Source organism: Nicotiana tabacum, chromosome 19 (assembly GCF_000715075.1).
Source record: "Nicotiana tabacum cultivar K326 chromosome 19, ASM71507v2, whole genome shotgun sequence".
Lineage (NCBI taxonomy): Eukaryota > Viridiplantae > Streptophyta > Magnoliopsida > Solanales > Solanaceae > Nicotiana > Nicotiana tabacum.
In genome coordinates this window covers 30,675,474-30,701,829 of record NC_134098.1, presented here as the reverse complement: position 1 = coordinate 30,701,829, position 26,356 = coordinate 30,675,474, and the positions used below count along the sequence as shown (strand labels likewise).

Below are 26,356 nucleotides of genomic sequence, written 5' to 3'. Positions count from 1 at the left end.
GGAAGTTATCGTTGACCAAAATTTGAAAGCATATCATCATATTGAAATCAAATTTTTTATTGTTTTTTATTACAAGGAAGAAGGAGAAGGGAAAACCACAAATATCGTCGACCAAAATTTGGAAGCATGTATAACAACTATATATTGTGTTAAAATCTATTTTGTATTCCAAAGATTGAGATTATTTTTCGTCCAATATCTTAAGCTTCAAAGAATATGTAAGACAATCTCAAAAAGTGAAGACATAAATTAGAGTGAAATCCGTATAATTCTTCTTTTTTTTTCCTTTTGGTTCGTCATTTTCCCTCTAAGTTAAGGACCATTTGTTCGTTAGCAAAAAGGATAATTTGTTCATCCCAAAGCCAAATAATTCTGAACAGATGTATTGCCAAATAATTCTGAACAGATGTATTGCGTTTATGTTAGGGAAAATGCTTACTTGCCCTTAGAAAGGGTGGTCATGGGGTTCATCTAATCTAATATTAAAACTAGTAAATGTGACATCTCATGTTCACTTGATAAAGTTGAGGGACATCAAATTTAACCTTCGTTTTATTTTACTCCCTCATTTCGTATTCCAATTTTAACCCTTCATGTTATTTTTGTGGAAATTGGTAAGCTTTTAACACATCATTTTTTGGATCATTTTCGAGAGTTTGATGTGACACTAAAGTAGGTGTCATGTAGTAATTATGCGAGGTGTAAGGTAAGATGTAGAGAAAATATTTTGCTGATATATCTGAGTATTTAAGGTTAGCAGTATTGCATAAGGTTGATTGAAACAAGTAAGATTGAATAAGTGTTAGGATATTAGTAGAAGAAGATGACTTCCAAGGAAATGCCAGAAAACATTTTTCTCCATTTCCATAGAAAACATTTCCTGGTTCAAGGTAACCAAATGTTGGAAATTTGTGTTCCTTAACAAAAATATTCTTTAGGAAATTATTTTCTATCATACCAAACACACAGTCTTTGTTTGACTTAAGAAAAGTATATATGTATGTATGTATGTATGTATTAAGTATATTTTATGTGTACACAAAATAATCTAAGAGTAAAATGTAATGAAAATTACATAATCAAAATAAATTTACTCCTTTTTAATTCGTTGGCTCCTCTGTGAAAACCGCAAATGCAAATAAAAAAAGGAAAAACAAGTACATAAATAAATAAGTAAATTTAAAGTCTAAAGCAGGCTATTGTTCCTTTAGGCACACAGTGGCAAGCACTAAAAGAGAATAAAGGGTTACCTTCTGCATCTTTCTTTTTGTTTATTGCTTTACTTCAAAATCCTTTTTTTTTTGTAATGATGTTAGAAAATAATACCACAAATCTTGTACATCTGTTTCAAGCATCTAGTATTCAAGATTTGCTGACCGATTAATTCGGATTCGCACTGGATGGGTTCTTTTTTTTTTCAAGACTCGAGCCCTAAACATGGATAAACATATTTCATCCATGTCAGCACGTCCCTTGAGGGTCACATATCTCATACATAATATGGAAATAATAAGAAAAGAAGATGTGTTTAGGTCCCCATTTCATTCTTGTGTTTTATGTTCTATAATATTACTATATTTTATTGTGCTTTGAGAGTGAAACTGGGGACATCTCTTATAAGATATTGAGATAACACTAAGATGTATAAAATCATAAGAAAACAACACGATGGTGAATTCTAGACAGTGAAGTATTACTAAAAATTATTGAAAATATCCTTGTTCAAGTTATGAGATAAATTAATATATATGATGATGGCGGATTCAGGATTTAAATCTTATGAGTTCAATTTTAAGGTTTTTAACATTGAACTCATTATATTTTTAAAGTTATGGTTCATATCTATTATTTTTATAATTTTAATGAATTTTTACATATAAATTTTTACTCCGCGTCGAAAGTTATGAGTTCAATTGAACCAGCAAATTCTATACTACATCCGCCTCTGATGATGATCATTTAGTGAGAAACATTACTTTCTTTGGGCAATATTGTCTCTACTCACGTTTAGTTGTCATATTAGGCTTTCCGTAATCATTTGACTAGTTCTGACTGCAGTGTTGAACGTCAACTGTTTTGTTTATCAAGTAAAAAACTTACTTTTGAAATTATATGGAACAATAGAAAATTAATTTCTATGTTATGCAACTTGCAACACATATAGTTAAAAAGAAAGAGAATTGAAAAGCTACTTCCTTGAAGATTTGCCCAATATTATAAGATAATCATTTTTAAAAACATTGCGACCCGGCCTTAATCAAAAGAAGTTAAGTGTGGGCAAGAGGATGGCTTCTAACCAACTTTCTTGGTCTTTGAGCTCTGATTTTGTTGGTAATTATAATACAACTGACATTTCTTTTCTGCTTTCATATCTTTAGTCAAGATTCAGGGTGTTTCCCTTCCGTAAAAGCTATCAATATTCTATTTTGCACTACTTTATTCTTGATAAAAATGAAAAGAACTAACTACATAAATTTATTGGTCATTGTTTGAAGAAGACTAGTTGGTGTAAGCCTATGAATTTTTCTGTGAAGAAAAGTTGGTTTTTACTTCATTTGAAGGTTACCATGATTCCTTGAAGTTCCTCAAAGTTCTTCTGTAAAACAGGTAAAGCCTCCATTACTGTGAGCTTTTAAGAATCTCTACTCTTCTATACTAATCTACTACTATAAGTTAAAAGCAGAGATAGTTGTATTTATACTTTATGTAGTTATGTGTCTGATTATACAACTAAATGCAAAATCTTTGCAACATTCATTCATTATTTCTTTTTTCAATTTGGGATGATTATCTCACTATTTTCATATCATATGTTGCACCTCATTCCTTAATGTTGCACTTTGGATCAATTGCTGAAGAATTATCTCTAAGTTTTCCTCTATATGCAGGGTTTTTTTTTTTTTTTGGGGGGGGGGGGGGATTATTATTTTTGCCACTTACATTTTTACTCCACTTTCTGAAGTGAATTTGCAGGATTTTAAGTTATTATTACTATTAAGTTTCTTATTCTTAACCTTTTAACCTCCTCCCTTTTTCTTTTCAAATTCTATGGATGCAGAGTTTGATTTTGTTGGATTACTGAGTTTGAGCTCTAGAGAGTATTTTACAAGTTCTGATGCAATTGCAGTGTTCTCCAGAAAATTCTCAGTTCTTTTTAAAAGAGTTGTTGAGCCAGTCTTGTGCTGATGGAAAAAGATTTGGGACTTGAAAAGCTACTGGTTTTGTTTTTGGTATTAATCTCAATCAGCTATTCAGAGCAATTACAATCTTCTCAAGTGCAAGGCCTTTTGAGAATTCGACGTCTTTTGAACTATCCAACAGCTTTGAATAGTTGGAACAATGACACTGATTTCTGTAAGATTGAGCCAACTTCAACTGTCACTGTTGTGTGCTATGAAGAAAGCATAACTCAGTTGCACATAATAGGGATAAAGGGGGGTTCCCCTTTACCCAGAAACTTCTCTGTTGGTTCATTCTTCACTGCCCTTGTCAAGCTTCCTAGCTTGAAAGTCCTTAGATTAGTTTCTCTTGGTTTATGGGGGCGCTTGCCTGGAAAACTTTCAAGACTGTCAGCACTGGAGATACTTGACTTAAACTCAAATTACTTTCACAGTGGCATACCCAAAACAATTTCATCGTTAACTGACCTCCAAACCTTACTGCTCGATGGAAATAGGTTGACTGGCAGAATTCCGGATGGGCTTGGTTCGCTTTCTGTTTTGGCAGTTTTGAGTATGAAGAACAATTCATTAGATGGACCTTTGCCAGATACACTGCGAGATATGAAAAATCTTCGGATACTTTCACTTTCGAGGAATAATTTTAGTGGGGATGTGCCTGATCTTAGCAGTTTAGGAAACCTTCAAGTTTTAGAATTAGAGGACAACTCTTTTGGACCGAAATTTCCTCAAGTTGGAAGCAAAATAGAAAGCATTGCGCTGAGGAATAATAAGTTCACTGCAAGCATTCCAGAGAAAGTTCAGTCCTATTATCAGCTTGAACATTTTGATATTTCTTCCAACAGATTTATGGGGCCATTTCCTCCATCCTTGCTATCTTTCCCATCCATAACTTACCTGAATGTTGCAGGAAACAAGTTGACAGGAATGCTTTTTGAAGATAATCCATGCAACGCTGCATTAGACTTTGTTGATCTGTCTGCTAATCTGTTGACCGGAACATTACCTAGTTGCCTTCTCTCTAGTTCGAGGAATAGGATTGTGCATTTCTCTAATAACTGTTTAGCAACCGGAGACAGAACTCAACATCCATTTTCTTTCTGTCGAAATGAGGCTTTGGCTGTCGGCGTCTTACCTCATCATCAAAGACAAAAACCTGCTTCTAAAGTGGTTCTTGCCTTGATAATTTGTGGTAGCATCACCGGCGGAGGCATACTAGTATGCCTGACCATCTTGATTGTCAAATCTTTTCTTGCAAAGAAGGCTGCCCAGAAAACCCAATCCAGATTCATTTCAGAAGATGCATCATCCTCATATACCTCAAAGTTGTATACAGATGCAAGTAAGGTTCCTCTCTTCTGTTTCTGCCCATATTCTTTGTATTTCATATACTTTGAAACAAATTACACCTTCTTTCAACTTCCTATATCAATCGGTGGGAGGTGTTAGTCCTATACATTGTTTGTTACCAACACAGATAGAGAAGTTGGAAGCTAAAATATTCTCATATTTAGCTAATTAGGAAATTATGAACGTTTTGGTTGAATCTTCTTAAGTTTATAGTCTTGAGAGATTCTGAATTACAGACCCTTTGCCTCAATAACCAAGTTCCTGTTCAAGCTTGAAGCTTAGGTATATTTGCACCCTGTTTCCTATATGCATAAAGGAAGAAAAGAAAAATTCCCTCGCTCTCTTTGGTTTCCTTTAATTCCTGAGTATAGCTAACTTGATTCCTCGGTATTTCTTGTATAAGGATACATTACTCAAGCAATGAAGCTAGGAGCACTCAGTCTTCCATCTTATCGGACCTTCTCGTTAGAAGAACTTGAGGTGGCTACAAACAACTTTGATACAGAAACTTTTATGGGTGAAATGTCTAATGGCCAGGTATATATATATGAAGTCAGTAATTACTTCCATCCTTCTTTCGTGCTGTAGCGAGGAAAAGCCGAAAACCATACATGATTTTTGGCTTTAGACTCAAAGTCATACATATTCTTTCACATGAAGCACTAATAGTACATTTACTTTAACAAAGTGGTGCACTTTTAGTCATAACACTGAGAAAAAGCCCAAAAACATACATTATCTTTGGCTTTAGACTCAAAGTCATACATATTCTTCCACATGGAGCACTAATAGTCCATTTACTTTAACAAAGCGGTGCACTTTTAGTCATAACTCTAAACACATTTTAATTTTTAACAGAAATCTAAGATCTGACAAAATATCTGTTCCCTTTATTTTCTTGTTTACCGAAAGAAATAAAGATGACAGATTTATCTAGATAACAAATAGTAAATATACATAGAATTTATTTACTATTTTATCTATTTACTATACGTAAAATATACATTTTACTAAGATATGTTAAACACCGTTAATTTTTATTTGCAATGATTTTTATCTAGATAACCTCAAATGTTAGCTAGATTTTTTATTATATACATAATATTTACTATACGTTGACATAAAATAAATATATGTAAAATCATTGCTGAGAGTAAATAAATATTTACTATACGTTGGCATAAAATAAATATATATTTATTAGATTTTTTTATTTTATGGGAGTCAACGTATAGTAAATATACATAAAATAAAAATAAATATTATGTATATAATAAAAAATCTAGATAACATTTGAGGCTATCTAGATAAAAATTATTGCAAATAAAAATTAACGGTGTTTAACATTTCTTAGTAAAATGTATATTTTACGAATATTAAATAGATAAATAGTAAATAACTTCTATGTATATTTACTATTTGCTATCTAGATAAATCTGTCATCTTTATTTCTTTCGGTAAATAAGAAAATAAAGGGAACAGATATTTTGTCAGATCTTAGGATTTCTGTTAAAAATTAAAATGTGTTTAGCGTTATGACTAAAAGTGCACCCCTTTGTTAAAGTAAATGGACTATTAGTGTTCCATGTGGAAGAATATGTATGGCTTTGAGTCTAAAGCCAAAGATAATGTATGTTTTTGGGCTTTTTCTCAGTGTTATGACTAAAAGTGCACCACTTTGTTAAAGTAAATGTACTATTAGTGCTCCATGTGAAAGAATATGTATGACTTTGAGTCTAAAGCCAAAGATCATGTATGGTTTTGAGCTTTTCCTCTGCTGTAGCATTGATGTCTTTGAGTGTTACACTTGAGAGTTGGTGCTGACTTGTAGTAGTTTCATCCATTCGTTCTTTGTCGTTTTGGCACAAAAGAATGAGTGTAACTCTTGAAGTTTTTGACCCCGCCTCTTATTGCTTTAGAATTTTCAATAGATTCTGTTAATATCTTTATCCTAGTCTAAAATATTTTTCCGCACTTAGCTGCTGAGCTAGTTGCTGACCATGCAAAACGGTTTAGTAATTTGTATAGACGTAAGCGTGTCAAATGGTTATGGCATATGGATATAAGTACTCTGTATGGATCATTCAAAATACATCAAAACCCAACTAGAATTCTATGTATGCGTACCCCTATCTGAGAATCACGCCTGAGCTTTTAACAGCTTCCCAAGAGTAAACCCTACTAATATTAGCAGCTGTTTTGGAGGACAAGGGTTCACAAACTTACTCTGATTTGGTTTCAGATGTACAGAGGCCAGATGAGAGATGGTTTAAATGTTACCATTAGATGCCTGATAATGAAAAGAAGCAACACTACTCAAAATTTTATGCATCACATAGAGTTGATATCCAAGCTCAGATATTGTCATTTGGTGAGTGCTCTTGGACACTGCTTTGAGTGTTACTTGGATGATTCAAGTGTTAGCAGAATATTTCTCGTCTTTGAGTACGTACCTAATGGGACCCTAAGGAGCTGGATTTCTGGTAATTACTTAACAAGCATCTACACTTCTACACTGTTGGATTAATGTAATTAATTCAAATGCTTAGCTGGATTATATGTTTGGAAATTTGATGCTCTTTGTTCCTCACTATCCTATTTGCAGATAGACATGGTAGACAGAAACTAACTTGGACACAACGTATAGCAGCTGCAACAGGGGTAGCAAAGGGCCTACAGTTCTTGCATAATGGAATTGTCCCTGGTATCTTTTCAAATAACTTGAAGATAACAGATATCATGTTGGATCAGAACCTTGTTGCCAAAATTAGCAGCTACAATTTGCCTATTCTGTCGGAGAATGTAGGAAAGGTGTGATGACCAACTTCCCAAAGTTCTATGTTCATTCTTCCACTCACACTTACAAAAGAAGTTTATATATTGCCGTAATATCAATAATTGCCAATACTGTGCATATTTGCAGGAATACTGTCACACTTTTCCAGCTGGTTATAAGGAGAGGTGTGTACAAATTACTGTCAAATTGGAGCAGCATAGTTTAAACAACAAAATCACCTAAGCTTTGTGGTTTTCATGTCTATTATACAGTGGGATTGATTTCAGTTCTGGTTCAATTTTTCCCATGAACCTCTTAGATGCACACAAAGACGTAAACCAACGAAGAAATATAGTATTAGAATAGCTAAAGCAGTTAATTTTGAAATCGTAGTGTTTCCGCATAGCCTTTAGTTACTTAATTTGATTATTAAGCTTACAACTTTTTAATCAATCTGACATTTCAAAACTTATAATTAATTTAGTTGCTTAGCTCAGTAATACAAATATTTATAGGCATTTCCACTTTGTTCAGAACATATTGTATTATTGAATGTAAATAAGCTGTAAGCACGGACATACTTACACTTTGTTTTACTCTTACCTATATTGATTTATAGGGAAAAATATGAAGAGAAGTTGGATGTGTATGACTTTGGAGTTATACTGCTGGAAATCATAACAGGAAGGCAGATAAATACCAGAAATGATATTCTAGTTCTACATAATAAGGTATGACTAACACTTCATCATCTAGCTGTTTTTCATTTCAGATTTTCATTTTGAACTACCAATGAGGTAAAACGTAGTGTGAGTATATGTCTCTTGAAGAAAAAAGAAATAAGATTGAAGTTTATACATGTGTCACCATAATATATGTTAGTGAGAAATCCAGGTAAACCGTAGTCATTGTCCCCGATATTTTTGAAGATTGATATTTCATAATCTAGAAATTAATGACAATTTTGAGACACCCGTAACTTTTCCCACACAAATGCTCCCCCACCCCCAAAAAATGCTACTTATATATTAACTAAAAAAGGATACCCAACTTCTGCCCTATTTACATCAACTTTTTCTGTAAAGGTATATCCTATGGTGTGTTGTCATGTGAATATTGTCAGGTTTCTGTGCATCACCTGAGGATTTAATTTGGTGGGGGAAATGGCTACAAAATTTCAAAACTTTACCTAATTTAATGCTTTTTTACTTGAGTAATTCTCTTAAATTGTATCATTAAGTAATCTTTATTTTTTCACGTAGAATCTCAAGAAAGATGTCTTGGCATTATTTTCCAACATTTTGACTCATTGTAGAAGTATGACATTTTATAAATTACATCCTTCTATAAATGACGACCATATTTAGGCAAAAGTATTGTTAGTATCTAAAGTTAGTACAAGAGGTATATGCAAAAAGTTGGAAGCCACCAAACTTCCAATAGCATGAAGCGATAAGATCTAAAGGAAACTAGTAGCATACTCTGTTTATTGACCTCTCACAAGTATTGTAAGTACTCGTCCTCCATTTCCTCAAATAGACTAAACCATCTATGGAAAATGGATGATGTTAACTTGGGTTTTTAATGTTATTCTCCAGAGTGGCCCAGGATATTATAAACCCTTTTAGAAATCCTTACTCAATCGATGAGGGGCATTTCTCTGTTGCTCAATGAAGATGATATGGCTTCATAAACAAATAATGTAAGCCTTTTGGAAATCCACTCATTTTCTCTTGTTATATTGTATAGTTGCAAGTAAGCATAATGGGCAATGAAGCATCAAGAAGGAATGTGGTTGATCCAGCAATAAGAAGTTCATGCTCGGATGAATCATTGAAGACGATGATAGAGATCTGCTGCAGGTGTTTGTATGAAGATCCAGTGGGCAGGCCTTCGATGGAGGATGTTCTCTGGAATTTGCAGTTTGCAGCTCAAGTTCAGGATGAATGGAGAGATGATTCTTCCAGCAGTTACGGCTCTCCAATTTCGCCTCTACAACCTTCAGGCCAACTCGTCATTCAATAGAGATCATGTTAAATTTATTTCGGAAGATTTTGGCAATAAAATTCTTCAAGTACTCAAGTTGTATTTGTTAGATTTAACCATTATCAAACAAACACAACTTCAAAACTTGAAGGAATTTTTCGCCAAATTTTTTTCCCTCTGCTTTCACCCGTTCTCAGATTTTTCCCGAAGTACTAGTAACTATGATCTTTTACTAATTTCTTGTATCTGAATATACTGAACATTATCATTTGCAAATATTAAAATTATTTATGGCCACACGGGGTCTAAAATTGCTATACACAGAGAAGGGTCTACAATATAATTCTCAAATTCAACCGAACTTAGTAGCTTAAGCTCACCTCGTATATGTGTTAAAAACACATTACACGTAGAAATAATATGTTCTAAACACAGAAAGTCAAATGAAAAGTGTGCTTGACTTACTATTTACTTGTGTCTTTGTTTCCACTACTAGCTAAGTTGGAGAAAAGGCTGAACAAGTTGAGGAGGGACCTTTTATGGCAAAGGAACAGGAGGAAAAAACATTTCACTTAGTAAAGTGGTCCACAACAACAATTAACATAAAAAGGAAGTGGGCCCAGGAATAAGACCCGAAGAAACACAAGAGTAGTTTGATGATGAAATGTGATAAGTCGTGGTTCTAATGATTTGTCAAACTTTGTGGAAGAACCATATATGAACTTGATACGATCAGTTCTCTTGTGCTTATTGTAACATACTCAGTTGTCTGGTTTAATTCTCAAGGAAATCATATAAGAGAACTGCAAAGGAAACAAATAGGATCAGGTCTTCAAGTCATTGCGCAAGTCAACTATATAGTTGTTAAAGCTGTTGCACTGTACTTGCAATAATACATCAGCACAGTTGTAGTTTGCTAGAATGGGAAATGCCCTTGTATCTTCTCTCTTGATCTCACATATATAAACAACATGATACAAGGTTTTGACCTAAAACTTGCAAACCCAAAAAACACATATTCTCCCAAGTGTGCAGCCGCCTCTGTTTTCCTCAAGGGCATTGAAGAACAAATCTGCTACAAACCAAGGACCACATCCCAACATTGAATATGTCTTGAGTCATTTAGTTTGTTGTGTCTTTGTCTTTTGTTATTACTTGTATTCCTACACGGCTTTTTAGAAGTATTTAGTAGGACATCATTTAATCATTATTGCTTTGGTTGTTTGACTAGAGTTAGTCAAGAATGTGGCTTTGTAATAGAATTATTACAAAGAGCTTAGAATAGAGTTATTGTAAGAGGTGGAGGATTAAGAGTTTAATTCCTAGATTGCAATAGGTTGTAATACGAAGTTATGGTAAAATAAAAATGAATATAATATAAAAGTACTAAGTCGTGCTAAAATAAGTACGATTAACAAGTATTATTAATTGCATAACTAAACACTAAAGAAAAATAAAAATAGGTTATGTATTTTTATCTAGATCATTGCAAAACTAAAAAATAGATGTCCAATACATTATCATTCCTAGTCTTGAATTGAATGTCTTTGGTTAGCATTACTATTGATTTGATTTTGGTTTGAACTTTTGTTAGCATTATTTGAGTTACTAACATTTATGGGCTATAAAACTTATTGGAGCATTCAAAAGTTCTAAGTTCAACCTTGAAATAATAGGTTAAAAGATAAAACTATGAAAAAGATAAGAAATATTTATAAATTACATTACAATAAGTATTTTTATGTATTAGATATATTTGAAATTTCTATACATGTAACGTCGGGTTAGTTTGGTTTCGGTTTAACTTTTTTTAGTTAAAACCAAATCAAACCAATTATGGTTGGATTTTTTTTTTCAACACCAAACCAAATCAAACTGAATCATAGTCGGATTTTTTTCTCGATTTGACTCGGTTATCGACTTGGTGCGATTTATCGGTTTGCTTTCTAGCTACTGCTAGAAGGTGAATTTCCGTAGTGGTAATCAATTTTATTTTTAGTTGATAGTATGTGCTCTTGGCTTGCACGCAACTTGAGGTCTTGGGTTTGATATATCGTTAATTGCTAGTTGGTTCCATATCGTTAATTGCTAGTTGGTTCCATATCTTGGATATAAGCTCCTTATTTGCCTTTTTGTTCTTGTTATTTCATCTTTATTGCGGTAATATCAAACTCTCTATAACAACTACTTTGGTATTTCCTATCTTTCACTCTTAAATCTAATCTTGAGTTGAATTATTCGTAGGTGTTGGTTTCCGCATTAGTAAAGGAAGTCTGGACTTCAACAGTTAGGTTCCTGCATCCTCTGCCTTTGTTTTTATATAAAAACAAAAGAAAAAGATGAGAAATATTAAGATGATGCTATGTGTTGCATGATAACCTAATGTCTGGAGGTTTGACCTTCTTATTACAGTAACTCAAAATTAAACGGATATATTAGAATTGTTCTTTCATCGCTATTACAATCTGAAAATAAAAGTCAAAAGACAATTTTGTTAGAAGTCAAATAAATACTCTTTCTTTTGACAGGGAATAGAGACATTTGCAGAGGTAAAAGAACATTTACACAAAAGCTCTTACAAGTACAAATAATTGTAAAAGAGAGATCGATCAAAGCAAAACTAACCATACACCCAAAAGAATCATCCTTAAGCAATCAATTTTTAACCCTCAAAACAATTCCTTGCTGTTGCTCTATGTCATGCTGGGATTCATTCTTCAGATTTCCACTAGTAAATTTTAGGCAATGTCCTTGTTTTCTCCTTCCAGGTCTTTGATCTTTCTTCTTCTCTTTAGCACTAACTTTTCCCCAATCTAAAGGACCAGAACTGGTTACTTCTTTTGCTTTCTCTTTGTCTAATCTGAATTCCCAAGTGAGATGTTTAAAACTACACAAGCTCCACCAGTTAGTCCCTTCCAGAATGTGCTTCAATGTATTCCTCCACTTATTTGAGTCAGCAGTTGTAATTGGTCAAACACTTCCATGAACTCCAATCAAAGAATGCTTAAACAACACCAGCATATTTTTTCAGCTTCGGAGGCATGTGCCAAATGGTTCCTGCTTCACAATCACCTCTACATGTGCCAAATGGTTCCTGCTTCACAATCACCTCTACATGTACCCTTTTAGCTTTCTTCTTTATTATCATAATCATCTGCTTAGAAGTGTCTATTTTTTCTTCAACTATTCAATCAACTATTTCTAGTGACTCCTCTTGGCATCACTTCTTTGATAAGGTCCTCTTGGCATCACTTCTTGTTGACTTGCAAAACCAAGGAGAATGCTATTATTCCTTTCCCCAACTTTATCTCCCTCAGCTGTAGAATTTAGCAAGTATAATAGCTAACAGGAGCAAATACTTATATTAAAATCGAATTAATCAACAGAGACCCTAGTCAACCACCATAAGTTTGGTTTCTGTCATGCTTCGGATTTTGAATAAAAGTCGGTAAATTCAAGAAATTCTCAAAATTCTTGTCAAGTTCATGTTTGTTTTACCACAAAATGGATTTTTTTCTTTTACTTGATCCAACCACAGAAGATGCTTTTCTTTCCTTCTTTATTTCATGTATGAAGAACCTGTTGGAATTGAATCTGAATTTCGATAGTTACCTTCTCAGTGGTCCCTTAATTTCTGAATATTCGCAAATCATTAGCATTGTCTCTTTCTTTGTCCATTAGAGTTCAACTTTGGGTAGCTGCCATTCTTCAAATCTTCCAACGACGAAGTCCACATTGAGACGGATAATACCATTTCAACAAGTAAAATAGCCAAATAAGTCTTTTCCTAGCAATTGTGTCAGACCTTTTTATATGGTTTACATCTGCATCGGTGTAATGCAATACCCTGTCATTATGGTGCTTTTTCCAAGGTCGTTTTTCATTTGACAGTAGTACGTGAACATTTTCTTTGCTGGCTTACATCTTTTTAACTTTCCCAAATATATAAATCCTAAATAACCTGCCAATTCCATTGTTCTGTCCATGCTCTTCTTCAGTCATCAAAGTGATCACAAAAGTGCCAAATATTTTGCCTCGTCCACCGCTCCCTTTTCTTGTCCACCTAGTGCCTTCTTATCCATTAGCTTTGTCTAGCAACTTGACAAACACAACATCTTCTCCTTGACGAGATAAATTCCAACAACACAATATCCTCCCTTATCAATTGAATATGAATCTAGCTTGCATCTTTCGTCACAGAACGTCATATCAGGCACAGAAAAAAAAACATTTAATTGCCGGACTGACTCTTCAAATTTTTCTTTTCTTTTTTATTCAAATCATCCGGTGTTCAAAACTCACTAACCCGACTTATCCGGATTCACACCGCTGAAAGCTCGCTATGGGAAGTTTTTAGCATCCCTACCAAAGCGGACTCCATTCCCAGGGCACGAACCAAAGAAAGTCACTGGTTAAGATTGAAGGAATCTTAATATTCCACCACACCCTTCGATGGCCTCTTCAATCTTTTCTGGATTACAGCATTGTATGCTCAACGCCATGTGCTTTAGAGCTGAACTTGATAGTGGCATGCATTGCCCCCATGTAGGAATGCACCTCGAAGTATAAATGTACCACAATGTTTAAAGCAATGGAATGTTACCTTACCACATCATGTGTGCTCTGATGGAAGGATCCCAGAACAACATGCACTACCGCAAAAGCATTGAGAGCCTGTTGGGTTAAGCGTAGTATCCCCATAACTGAAACTGAGCTCTTCATTCTCCAAAATATCTCTGGAAGAGAAAAAGCAAACTCGGGGTAGCAGTGCTCCCGAACTTCGAACTATCATTGTACAAAGGTTACCACCATCGCAGGAATGATTAATGAAACGTGCAATATTGCCAATTCTGGTAGCATCAATGTTGATTCTCATGCACACGTTTCCAGATGGAAGGTGCTCCTTCACAACCAGCAGTGCAGGCGGAAAGCGGCTACTCTTTGAAATTTTGTCATATAGTTTCTGGCGATTTCTTGCTTCCTCGGTGGTCAAAAGTTCTCCTGCAAAAAGAAAAAGAAAATCACGCTCAAAAAGGACCTTGCACATGATAAAACATTAAACTGAATTTTATAGGTCTTCAGATGTCAAAAAGCTTTTGAAATTATCATTCATAAGTAAACTGAATTTATCAAAATTTATCCTAGTAGTATGCACAAAAAGAAAACTACTAAACCCTATTGTCCTTTCATTACTTCACCTGAAAACTTTGAACTGCCTCCCTAATTCAAGTTGTTTAACCATTTAATCTTTTCACAAAACCAAAAGCATGAGCCTTATCTGCTGATTTCAACCTCCAACTCTTAGGGTCAGAAAGCCTTTCGAAAGAAAGTTCTAGGCTTATACACACGTCTGTGCTTTTGTGTATAAGCAAGAAACGGACGGAGTTAAAATCTTCCAGAGTTCACACTTCAACATGTCGTCTTTCCACCACAAGTACAACCATTACCCTCATTTAAAACCAAGGAATTTAAAAAAGATCCTACCAAAGATTCAAAATTTCTCCATAAATCACAACCACAAACTGGAAAATCAATTGCCTTAGACCATAACATTGGATCATTGGTATTCACTACAAACCCAAATTCAGTTTCCTCACTTCTGCACCTTAAGCAGCATATGGCCAGAACCGTGAGAATATTTAGTTTTCTTGGTGTCACCTTTTTGACTTAACTCCCCTATTTCTTTATATCACAACATCTTGTTTATTGGCCCGATGTTTTTCACTGCTCAATATATGTCATATCAATTATGCATCAATTCTAAATAGTCGGAGTTGACTATATGAATCATTTGTGTTCATTCCACTTATTTCGGGCCAGTTTATTCCAATACCAATAAATTAATTTCTTTTTCTTCTCTCTCTATTTTGTTTTAAGAATTTTTTTGTGAATTGGATTTCTTTAAAACTAAAGATTCTCTAAATCTCACACTTATCCCTACACTGTGATACAAGTTTTTAAGGAGAAAAACTCCTAGCAAACAACAAAACTAGCATAAGTGTGATAACAACTGGTCCCTGTATAGAGCCTTTGTTATTATTATATTAAGAAACCAATGGTTTAATCAATATAGCTATTAATTAACAAACTCTTTCAATGATGCTCCATACTGATCAGTAAGTAAGTTTGCCTGAGATAAGAATCAATCTGAAACCTTGGGTTGGTTAAACTTTGTACCCTGGGAACATCAGCCTTGAAAAAGTTTGAACAGATTGCCCCACCAACTGAGCATTGCATGACAATCTTTATCGATTTGTCAATGTTACCATCCACATAAGCAACTGAAGAGGCATATTAGATGCAGTATCTTAAATCTAACTATCTAAAACCTTGTAATCCGCTTAATGGGAGTTCATGCGAGCATATTGTTCTGTGCCAACAGTCAATTATATCAGACTACAACTATAAACAAAAAAGGAAAACCGTTCCTCGATAATCCAAGGAAAAGCCTAACAAAGATCAGTTACCAACAAATAACAATTTATTTCAGAGTAATGAGCTATCAATTTACTCTCGGAATTCATTTAGCTATGGAGTACAAGTAAGGGTAGCTTACTCTAAAAATTCATTTAATACCTTGCAAAAAAACCCAAAGAAAAAAAATTTCTATTAAACAACAATAATAATAATAATAATAATAGAAATAATAACAGAAATACCTGTGTACTCGCATATGAACTTCCCTTTTGGAGTGAAATCAGCAGCAACCAAACTCCACCCTTTTATCCTATCCTTCACAACCTTCAGCTTCGCTGATACTCCTTTCTGAGTTAACCTGTTCCCGCACTCTGACCCGCACTGGCAACTCGGCCCGCATTCTCGGGTCGGCAACCCGGAAGAAAAATCCATGCACGGGCAATCCAAGTCGCAACTTTCACACCCGCACCCGTTAGAACCTTCCACCCGGATTAGGAACGGGTCCTGCCTAACCCGACCTGAACCTCCAATTTCTCCTCCCCAGCATAGACCGGCGATGGATGGGAAGGTGGGTAAGGTCTGAACAGGGGAGTAGATGAAGTAGGCGTAAAGTTCGGAGTCGACGGAGTTGAAGAAAGAAATGGGGTAAGTCTCCATGGCTCTAGAAGCGTCGGAGATTCTTCTGGAAGTAATAGATTTGGAAACTACACGTAACGCCTTGCAGGTTGCTGAGACGGACGCTAGATCTGCAGGTTCTAAGTATGGCAACACGAGATGGGCAAACCGGCAAAGTAATCCGCCGTCGTATTGTTCCCCTTCGCCGGTCCTTTGTTGTTTGTCCATTGCGTTGCACTTTCCAAGCTTGGAGAGCTCTCAGTGGATCTGACTTGTGTTTCTATGCCCTTACACTCTGTTTGGATATATTGTATTGGGATCCAACTCCTCCATCTTCCCCAAGTTCTAGCTTAGCTTTAGGATACATAGCACAAGTAAGAATAAATGGTTAAGATTTAATTAACCAAAGTAATGCCCCAACCATGGTTTAAATAATTAATAATTTGTCCATAAATATATTAATAACTTTTCTCTCTCTTCCTGCTTTTTCTTTTCCTACACAGTATCTATTTGCTTGCTTATCACTTTACCCGATTATTTTATCTCTTTTCTCCCTCTACTGTAATTTTCTTTATTACAATTACAGTGACACCGTGTAATTGTTTTTTGTGGAGTCCAAGTAAAAAACAAACGTCAAATTGCTTTATCCAAAAAAAATTCACTACTTGAAGAGGTTGTTCATTGTATTTTTTTTTTGTTGGAATCAAAGTTAAAAACTTCTTTGTAGACGATGTAATAATCATAATAGGGATTTTGTCTTGTCGGAATATGAAATGAGTTAAAATATAATATTAGATGTATAATAGTTCAGATTCAAAAGTAAATGGAATGAATTGTAGATACGTTATAATGTTTGTTTTTCACTTGGACTCTATAAAAGAACAAAAATACAGGGATTATTTTTTAACTTTGATTCCAAAAAAAATACACTGAACAACTTCAACAAGAGAGAGAAAGTTTTTAATATATTTATGGACAAGTTATTAATTATTTAAATTATGGTTAGGGTTTTGCTTTAATCAATTAAATCTTAGCCATTAATTTTAACTTATGCCATGTGCCCCTAATTTAAGTTAGAATTTTGAGGAAATTGAGAGAATAAAAATGGAGAGGATTCCGGATCCATTGTATTGTATTGTTTTATAAATACAATACTTGGATAGATAGTATGTTTACTATTGTTAAACAAACTTTTATGTGCAGAATATTAATATAATCTAACAACAGGAAAATAAAGGAAATAAGTGACAACTAAGTAATTTATCAAACCAAGCTAACAACGGAAATTAACGTAATAAAGGACGACAAAGATAGAGCATATGATAAAAGCAACAATGATCAAATACAGTAAAAATACGAGTGAGATGAATTTAAGGAAAACAATGCAATAACCGTTCAAATCAATGAACCTTTCCAATTTAGAATGTACAACAAAAATCACACCGAGGTATCACACCTCATGTTTTCATCTCACAAATCACAATCACAATCTTACTTATATCACCGCATGATCCTTGTATTTATTTTAAAAATAATTTTCCGAAATAGCTACACATGTTTTAGCTCCATTATCTCACCGTGTGGCTTCAAGTAATTCTCTTACTAACAACACGCGTATAAATCCTACCTTATCTTACCGCATGCATTTCAATACACACCCTTATACCACCGCATGCGTATCAATATCATAATACAATAATCAAATCGCACCTCACGTGCTCATATGTCTCAACATTGCCAAATCAACAATACCAATGTTACCACAACACATAGCCCACGACTCAACCACAATATGTACAAGAATTTCAATAACAACAAAGTGAACGAGAAATAACTCAACAAGGAGAGGTATTCCAATAACCAACAATTTCAACCACAAACGTATTGATAGCTCTCAACAACTACAACTTCAATAACTCAAAAATGAAGATATTTCCATGAAATGACACCTCCGAGTTCTAATGCATAACATAAGCTTAACAATGAAAGAGATAGCATGAAATAGCAACTACAACTAAATGTATGAGAATAACTCGACAATGGAAATATTATTATGTGACAACAACTATTAGTAAATGCATGTAAGAGTAACCTCGACAATGGAAACTAGAACATGTAATGACAACTTCAATTAAAGCATGTAAGGATAAACTTGACAACGTAAGATAAAGCATAAAATAATAACTTCAATTAAATGCTTATAAGTAACCTCAGAGTCTAAGCCGGTTAAATATCACATATAAGCCTGTGTACATACTCGTCACCTCATGTACACGTCTTCCGCATAAATTAAGTAGCACAATCAAACAAAATCCAGAGAAGTAGTTTCTCCCACACAAAGTTAGGCAAGATACTTACCTCAACTAGGCCAAAACAACACTCAAAAATAGATTTTCCCTTAAAGTTCGCCTCCACACGACTCAAATCTAACAAAAAACGACTTAATATCATCAAACAATGCAAGAGAAACCAATTACGATTAATAAAGCTATGATCTTTATACAATTTTTCAAAAGTCAACCCTGGGCCCGCCCGGTCAAAATCCGAGTCCAAGGGTAGATCTCGACTACCCATAACCCCATGAGTCCATATATGTATTTTATTTTTAAATCCGAGTCCAATTCGATTCTTAAATTCCAAATTTTCATTTGTCAAAACATAGACAGAATTACCCAAATTTTCTCTTAGATTCTTATGAATATGATGTTAAATCTGATGTATAATAATGTAATATAATTGAAAATAGATCAAAATCACTTACCCTATCGTATGTGAAAATCCCCTCTCCAAATCCCCTTCTAACGAGTCGAGGGTTCAAAGATATGAAAATGAGGCTAAAATCCCGTCTTCCAACCCTTTTGTTCTTGTAGATGTCGCAAATACGCCCTTGGGTTCTCATTTTTGAACCATCGCAATTGCGGAATATGGATCGCAAAAGTAAACCCTGACAACCCACATAGATGCCGCAATTGGGACAAAGGCTTCGCAATTGCAACGATAGTCTTCTTCGCAAAAGCGACACAATGGTCGCAATATGACCCAACCCAATCCTATATTGTCTTCGTAAATGTGAAAAGGGAGTTGCATTTGTGAAATCTGGACCTCCCCTGACCTCTTTGCAATTTGATGCTGGTGCTCGCAATTGCGACAACTGCAGCACCAGCACACCAGTAACCTGTAACGACCCAACCGGTCATTTTGAGCATTTTCATTCCGTTCAGTTATTTGAAGTCTTGATCAGTATCGTATGATGTATTATGACTTCTGTGAATCATCGGTTTTGGTTTTCAGGTTATATGGAATTGATTTGGAAGAATAAATTTCATGATTGAAGCTTTAGAGTTGGAAGAGTTGACCAAGTTTGACTCTTTAGTATTTGACCTCGGATTGGAGTTTTTGAGTGTTCCGTTAGGTCCAGGTGGTGATTTTGGACTTGGGCGTATGCTCGGAATTTCATTTGGATATTTCTAGAAGGTTTCGACACTAATTGGCGAAAGTTGAAAATTTGAAGGTTTGGAAAGTTCATAAGTTTGACTGAGAGTTGACTTTGAGAACATCGAATTCGGATTATGTTTTTGGGGGATTGGAATAGCTTCGTTATGTCATTTGGGACTTGTGTGGAAAATTTGAGTTTATTCTGAGTTGATTTGATAAGGTTCGGCACGAGTTTTGGAAGTTGAAAGATTCAAAGTTCATTATGTTTGATTTGAGGTGCGATTCGTCGTTTCGATGTTGTTATGCATGATTTGAGGCCTCGAATAGGTCCGTGTTATGTTATAGGACTTGTTGGTATATTTGGATGGGGTCCTGAGGGGCTCGTGTGAGTTTCGGACGAGGTTCGGATCATTTTTATCTCATGTTGCATTGCTGAAGAGGAGCTAGTTTTGATGTTGCGCACCTTCGATTGGTTTTGCGCAGGTGCGGTGGTCGCAGAAGCGAGGGAATTGGCGCACCTACGAAGAAGGCTAGGTTGGGGAACCATCGCAGATGCGGAGCAGGAAGCGTATCTGTGAGCGTGCAGAAGCGAGATCATTGGCGTATGAGCGAATTCTTGGCCTGGGAGCAGAGTCTACAGGTGCGGAAGTTGGGCGCTGAAGCGGGTCCGCAAGTGCGGACATTTTGATCGCAGGAGCGGATATGGACTGTGGGCGAGAGGGTCGCAAATGCGATGAATTTAACACAGAAGCGCGACTGTAGAAGCGGTGGCTGCTGAGTTTGGGCATGTTCGTAGAAGCGAAGGCTGGGTTGCACATGCGAGTCCGCAGAAGCGGGAATTTGTTCGCAAATGCAAAAATTGCTAGGCAGAAGCTATAAAATTGAGGGTTGTCCACTTTTATCATATTTGAAGCTATGGAGCTTGGATTAAGACGATATTTGAGGCGATTTTAACCACATGGATTGAGGTAAGTGTTCTCTACTTGATTTTGATTTTATTTTATGAATCTATCGTCGTTTTTGGCATTTGATTGAGGATTTCAAGAGAAAAATTAGGGGTTTTGTCTAATATTTCATAGAGTGAATTTTTGAGTTTTGAACGTTGATTCGGAGTCGGATTTGAGTAAAACTAGTATGGTTGGATTCGTAATCGAATGAGTTGTCGTATTTTGTAAGTTTTGTCGGGTTCCGAGGTGTGGGCCCGGGTTTGACTTTTTGGTTGACTTTGCACTTTTAATTAAAGATTCCACCTTTATCGATTGGGTTTGTTTCCTTAGGCATTATTTTATGTATTTGAGTTGCGTTTGGCTAGTTTCGAGCAGTTCGGAGGTTGATATGCACGGTATGGCATTTTTGGAGCATCATTTGGCTTGCTCGGTATTGGATTTGGCTTGTTCGAGGTAAGTAGCACTTCTAAATTTGGCGCTGAGGGTATGAATTCTTGAATATACGTGATATGTGTTTGGTGTTGAGGTGACGCACATGTTAGGTGACGGACGTGTGGGCGTGCACCATGTGAATTATGATTCGATTGATTCTGCGGTACTGTGTAGTGACCTAATCTTGTTTATATTCATGAAATTTCTACGTGCTAGAATAATTGAGATGTCATCCATGTTAGAAACCATGTCTAGGCTATATGCTTATCCTATTGAGACCCACTGAGGTCATTTCTGTTGTTGAATTATTTGCTTACATTGCAATTACATACTCATTCATTTGCATATCATATCTCAGTCTCTGCTGCCATTTATTGATATATCATATCATCATTTTTGGGCTAATTTTCATGATATTGTGAGCCCGAGAGACTGGAGAGATTGATGACTGAGTTGAGGCCGAGCCTGATTATGAGTGATATTGATGGGATCGTGCTGCACGCTGCATCAGGTATTATTGGTTCATGATAGGATCGGGTTGCACGCCGCAGCAGGCTTTATTGATTCATGCCATGATTGGCTTATTATAGCGCTTGAGCTGGATCTGCCCCTCCGGAGTCTGCACACCCACAATGAGCATAGTTGTTATTGATTCACGATGGGATCGGGCTACGCGCCGTAGTAGGATTTATTAGTATTTGGGCTGGATCTGCCCTGTACAGTGCTGAGTGACTGAGTGTCTGAGTGATTGAGCGTGATGAGTGAGAGTGTGAAACTGTGATATTGAGTACTCTAAGAGTGTGAGTACATGAATTCACCACTGTAGGCATAGAGATGCATTTCCTCATGTTACACGGTTTTGTGACATTTATGACTACACATGCACATTGACATGTAGGCATAGAGATGTACTTTTCTCATGCTATCTGAAATTGAATCATCTTATCTGTTGTTGAAAGTTTTCGGGAAAAATCAAAGGTTTCTGACTTACTCATATTTTGGTGATTTCGGTGAAGGATTTGGGTTTTACTGTTATAACTGGAAAGCATGACTATTTTTCGTAACTGTGAATGAGCTGAACACCATATCTCCGAGTTATTTCTTTTATCACTTTTATTATATTGTTATGAACTGTTGTTGGCTATTGGTGTTGGACTCCGACCTTTGTCCCAGCTCGTCACTACTTTCAACCTAAGGTTAGGTTTGTTACTTATTGAGTACATGGTGTCGGTTGTACTCATACTACATTTATGCACCTTGCGTGTAGATTTTTTATGCTGATGTTGCTGTGTATGGCGGGAGCTGATATCGAAGACGTACCTGCGTTCCGGTCATTGCTGCCTTTTTGTTCTTGGTAGCTTTAGAATTATTAATCTGTTCATGTATATTTCAAACATATGATGTATTTATTTCATACCAGCTTTGTACTCTAAATCTTAGAAGCTCATGATTTGTACTACCAGTCCTTGGGAATTCTTTGTATGAAAGCACAATTGTATTATCATTACTTATCTTAATGAATCTCATTGGAATTGGTTTATTGTTAATTGGCTTACCTAGCGGGTTGGGGTTAAGTGTCATCACGACTAGTTAGATTTTGGGTCGTGACACAACCTATAACCAGCTCAAACCAATCCGAAACACATCCGAAACTCACCCGAGCCCTCGGGGCTCCAAACCAAACATCCATACAAGTCTAAGAACATCATACAAACTCGCTCGCTCACATAATTCAAAACACCAAAATAACATCTAGAACCACGAATCGGATATCAAAACGCATGAAATTCAAAAAAGAAACTCAAGAACCTCTAGAATTGCAACCAAACGTCTGAATGCTATCAAACTAACTATGAATTGCATCAAATTTTGCAGACAAGTTTCAAATAGCAAAATGGACCCATTTCATGTCCCTAAATCAAAATCCGAACCCAATAGCCATAAATTCAACCTACTGTCAAACCTAAGGAAATTTCTAAACCACAAATTGCCAACTTTCGGCAAAATAAGTCAAGTCAACCTAGGAACCTCGGAATTAAATTTCGGGTATACGCCCAAGTCCAAAATCATGATACGAACCAAGCGGAGTGTCACTGACCCAATTTCCCTTTGTAGGATGTCATGATGACACCTAGTCTCTAAGACTAGGTAAGCCTAACATATATGCAAAATTTAACTAAAATAGTAATAAAACATTCAATTTAACCAATAGCTATCATAAAGGACTCCGCAACTCAAGTGAACATAACTCCCAAAATCCGGTGATACGAAGTCACAAGCTCTATATGAGTATACTGAACATCCTTATACAATCGTATCTAATAAAAGGACAATGAAATAGAACTAGATAAAGGGTGACTCCGAGGCCTGCGGACGCCGATAGGTATATCTTGAAATCTCCGATCCAAGCTCGACTCATTGGTGCCTACGCTGATATGAAGTACCTAGATCTGCACAAAATGATATACAAAAGCGTAGTATGAGTACACCACAATGGTACCCGGTAAGTATCGAGCCTAACCTCTGTAGAGTAGTGACGAGGTCGGGTCAAGACATCTACTGGAATAAATAAAGAAACTGAGCAGGTAAAGTATAGTAGGAAAATGAAAATAAGGGAAATGATACAAGGAAGAGATATAACAAGAATAGCTACACTGAGACTAAGATAATTAAGACATCACGAAAGAAACACATAATAAGAATGCCAAGGAAATGATGCAACCAAAACACAAGTGATGTAAATGAAAGGTATCAACAAGAATCACTACCGAGGTACCGCCTCGTTGATACAAGAATCACTACCGAGGTACCGCCTCGTATTCTCATTTCACAAATCAAATCAAAATCTTTCCTTATATCACCGCGGGAGCCTTACATTTAGTTTTGAAAATTATTTTCCCGAAATAGCTCCCCATCCCACCTTATCACACCGCGTGACTTCAAGTAGTTCCCCTACTAGCAACACGTGTATCAAGCCCACATTATCTCACCGCATGCATATCAACCACTATCCTTATACCACCGCATATGTATCAATATCACAACATAACACAAATCGCACCTCAAGTGCCTAATACCACAACTTGCCAAAGAAGTCAACAATAATAGTGTTTCCGCCATAAATAGTCCATGGCTCAACCACAACAAGAACAAAAGTCTCAACAATAGCAACCGAAAGTGAATAACTCAACAAGAATGGTTTTTCAACAAATTTATAACTTTGCCTCGATGTGAATCACAACCTTTATAACTTCAACTCCATAATTCAACAATAAGATATTCCAAGAAATAACAACTTCAGTAAAGGAACTCAATAGTTAAATAATGAATAAGGAATTGAGAGAACAATAACTTCAACTAAGCATGTAAAGGCAATTAGCAAGTAAGAGATAAGACAAGTATTAACCATGTCAAGTAAAACATGTGAAGATAGACAAATGATGATGAATATAACATGTTATGGCAACTCAATTAAAGGCATGGAAAGAATCTACATAGCTAAAACCGGTCAATTACCATATTTAGCCCGTGTATACACACATCACCTTGCGTACACGGCCTCCACATACCACAATTAACACAAAACAACACCAATCCTAAGGGGTAATTCCCCCACACAAAGTTAGGCAAGACACTTACCTCAAAACACGCTAACTCAATCCACTAGTAAGCCCTTTCCCGATTATCCAACTCCGAACAGCTCGAATCTAGACAAAACAACTTCATACCATAAATATAAACCATAGGAAGCTATTCTGAACAATAAAGTTGCAATCTTTAAAGAGAAACAAAAAGTCAACTAAAAACGTCAACCCCGAGCTCGCGTCTCAGACCCGACAAAACTTACAAAATCCGAACACCCATTCAATAACGAGTCCAACCATACTAAAATTACTCAAATCCGACCTCAAATCGCCTTCCAAATCTCCAAATTTTGGTCTATGAAGTTTCACAATTTTCCCCAAAATTTTCAACTCAAATCATTAATTAAATGATAAAAATAAAGACGGATTTATATATAATATCCAAATCCGAGTTAGAATCACTTACCCCGATGATTTTCTTAAAAATCCTTTGAAACATCGCCACAAACCGAGCTCTCTAGGTTTAAAAGATGAAATATTAGATAAAACCCTCGTGTTGGAAACTTAACACTACTGCCAAGTTATCCTCTTTCGCGATCGCAAACAAACACACGCGATCGCGGAGAGCAAATCTCCCCAGCTCATAAAACCTTCTTCACGATTGCCTAAATCCAATCGCGAACGCGATGACCAGCTTCCTCAACTTACGCGATCGCATCCAAAGCCACACGAACGCGAAGAACATCGCGTACCTCAACCCCAACCTCACTTTCCTTATACGCAAATACGGTCCATCTCACGCGTTCGTGATGTACAATCTCCTCAAACACTGAGATCGCGAGCCATACTTTGCGAACACGAAGAATAAAATTCCATCCACCATAAACTACTCTATGCGATCGCGGCAGCTCCTCTACAAACGCGATGAAGGAAACCAAGCTCAGACAAACCAGCAATCCCATATCAAGAACATTTGGTCCGAACTCAATCCCAAACACACCCGGGGGCCCCGTGACCCCGTCCGAACATACCAACAAGTCCTAAATCATGATACGAACTCGCTCAAAGGCTCAAATCACACCAAACAACACTAAAACTATGAATCGCACATCGATTCACGTCTAAGGAACTTATACTTCTAACTTCTAAAACTAATGCCGAAACATACCAAACCAACTACGATTGACCTCAAATTTCGGAAACAATTCATAATTGACACAACAGACCTATTCCATCTTCCGAAACCGAAATCCGGACCTGATATTAATAAAGTCAACTTCCGGTCAAACTTCTCAACCTTCCAAACCTTCAACTTTCTAATTTTTGCCAATTCAAGCCAAAACGACCTACGGACCTCCAAATCAACATCCGAACACAATCCTAAGTCTAAAATTACCATACGGAGCTATTGGAATAGTCAAAACTCCATTCCGGAGTCGTTTACACAAAATTCAAACTCCCATTTCACTTTGAAACTCACTCGAACCAAAACCAAACACCCTGGTTAGTCACATAACCATAATATAACATAGAAGAGGCAATAAATAGGGGAACGAGGCTAAAATACTCAAAAAGACCGTCCGGATCGTTACATCTTCCCCCTTTAAAAACATACGTTCGTCCTCGAACGAGTAT

At 35.9% G+C, this 26,356-nt stretch overlaps 2 protein-coding genes across 3 annotated transcripts; one reads left to right on the top strand and one right to left on the bottom strand.

Annotated features, from left to right (window-relative positions):
• The first annotated feature begins 2,114 nt into the window (after positions 1-2,114).
• Positions 2,115-9,610, top strand: LOC107796519 (putative inactive leucine-rich repeat receptor-like protein kinase At3g03770). Of its 2 annotated transcripts, none has more exons than XM_016619302.2 (9): positions 2,115-2,331; positions 2,499-2,607; positions 3,059-4,521; positions 4,933-5,066; positions 6,772-7,012; positions 7,135-7,340; positions 7,453-7,490; positions 7,925-8,036; positions 9,055-9,610. In XM_016619302.2, exons 3-9 carry the CDS (start codon positions 3,186-3,188, stop codon positions 9,328-9,330), a joined length of 2,343 nt encoding a protein of 780 aa, XP_016474788.1. In that variant the 5' UTR covers positions 2,115-2,331; positions 2,499-2,607; positions 3,059-3,185; the 3' UTR covers positions 9,331-9,610. The 2 variants fall into 2 exon arrangements, with proteins under 2 accessions (XP_016474788.1, XP_016474787.1); XM_016619301.2 differs by having other exon boundaries at positions 2,151-2,331; positions 2,496-2,607.
• Positions 9,611-11,780: 2,170 nt separating this feature from the next.
• LOC107796520 (histone-lysine N-methyltransferase SUVR3) lies at positions 11,781-16,705 on the bottom strand. The gene is made up of 2 exons (XM_016619303.2): positions 15,951-16,705; positions 11,781-14,292 (listed from the first exon to the last, which is right to left on the bottom strand). Exons 1-2 carry the CDS (start codon positions 16,549-16,551, stop codon positions 13,904-13,906), a joined length of 990 nt encoding a protein of 329 aa, XP_016474789.1. The 5' UTR covers positions 16,552-16,705; the 3' UTR covers positions 11,781-13,903.
• Positions 16,706-26,356: the final 9,651 nt, after the last annotated feature.

What these genes read in the sequence shown, in the direction of transcription:
- LOC107796520 (XM_016619303.2), bottom strand. Translation starts at nt 16,551, where the DNA reads ATGGACAAACAACAAAGGACCGGCGAAGGGGAACAATACGACGGCGGA. An exon ending in GTTCATATGCGAGTACACAG is followed by an intron (nt 14,293 to 15,950) that starts GTATTTCTGTTA and finishes TTCTTTTTGCAG; the next exon opens with GAGAACTTTTGACCACCGAG.
- LOC107796519 (XM_016619302.2), top strand. Translation starts at nt 3,186, where the DNA reads ATGGAAAAAGATTTGGGACTTGAAAAGCTACTGGTTTTGTTTTTGGTA. An exon ending in TGTCGGAGAATGTAGGAAAG is followed by an intron (nt 7,341 to 7,452) that starts GTGTGATGACCA and finishes GCATATTTGCAG; the next exon opens with GAATACTGTCACACTTTTCC. An exon ending in CCAGCTGGTTATAAGGAGAG is followed by an intron (nt 7,491 to 7,924) that starts GTGTGTACAAAT and finishes ATTGATTTATAG; the next exon opens with GGAAAAATATGAAGAGAAGT.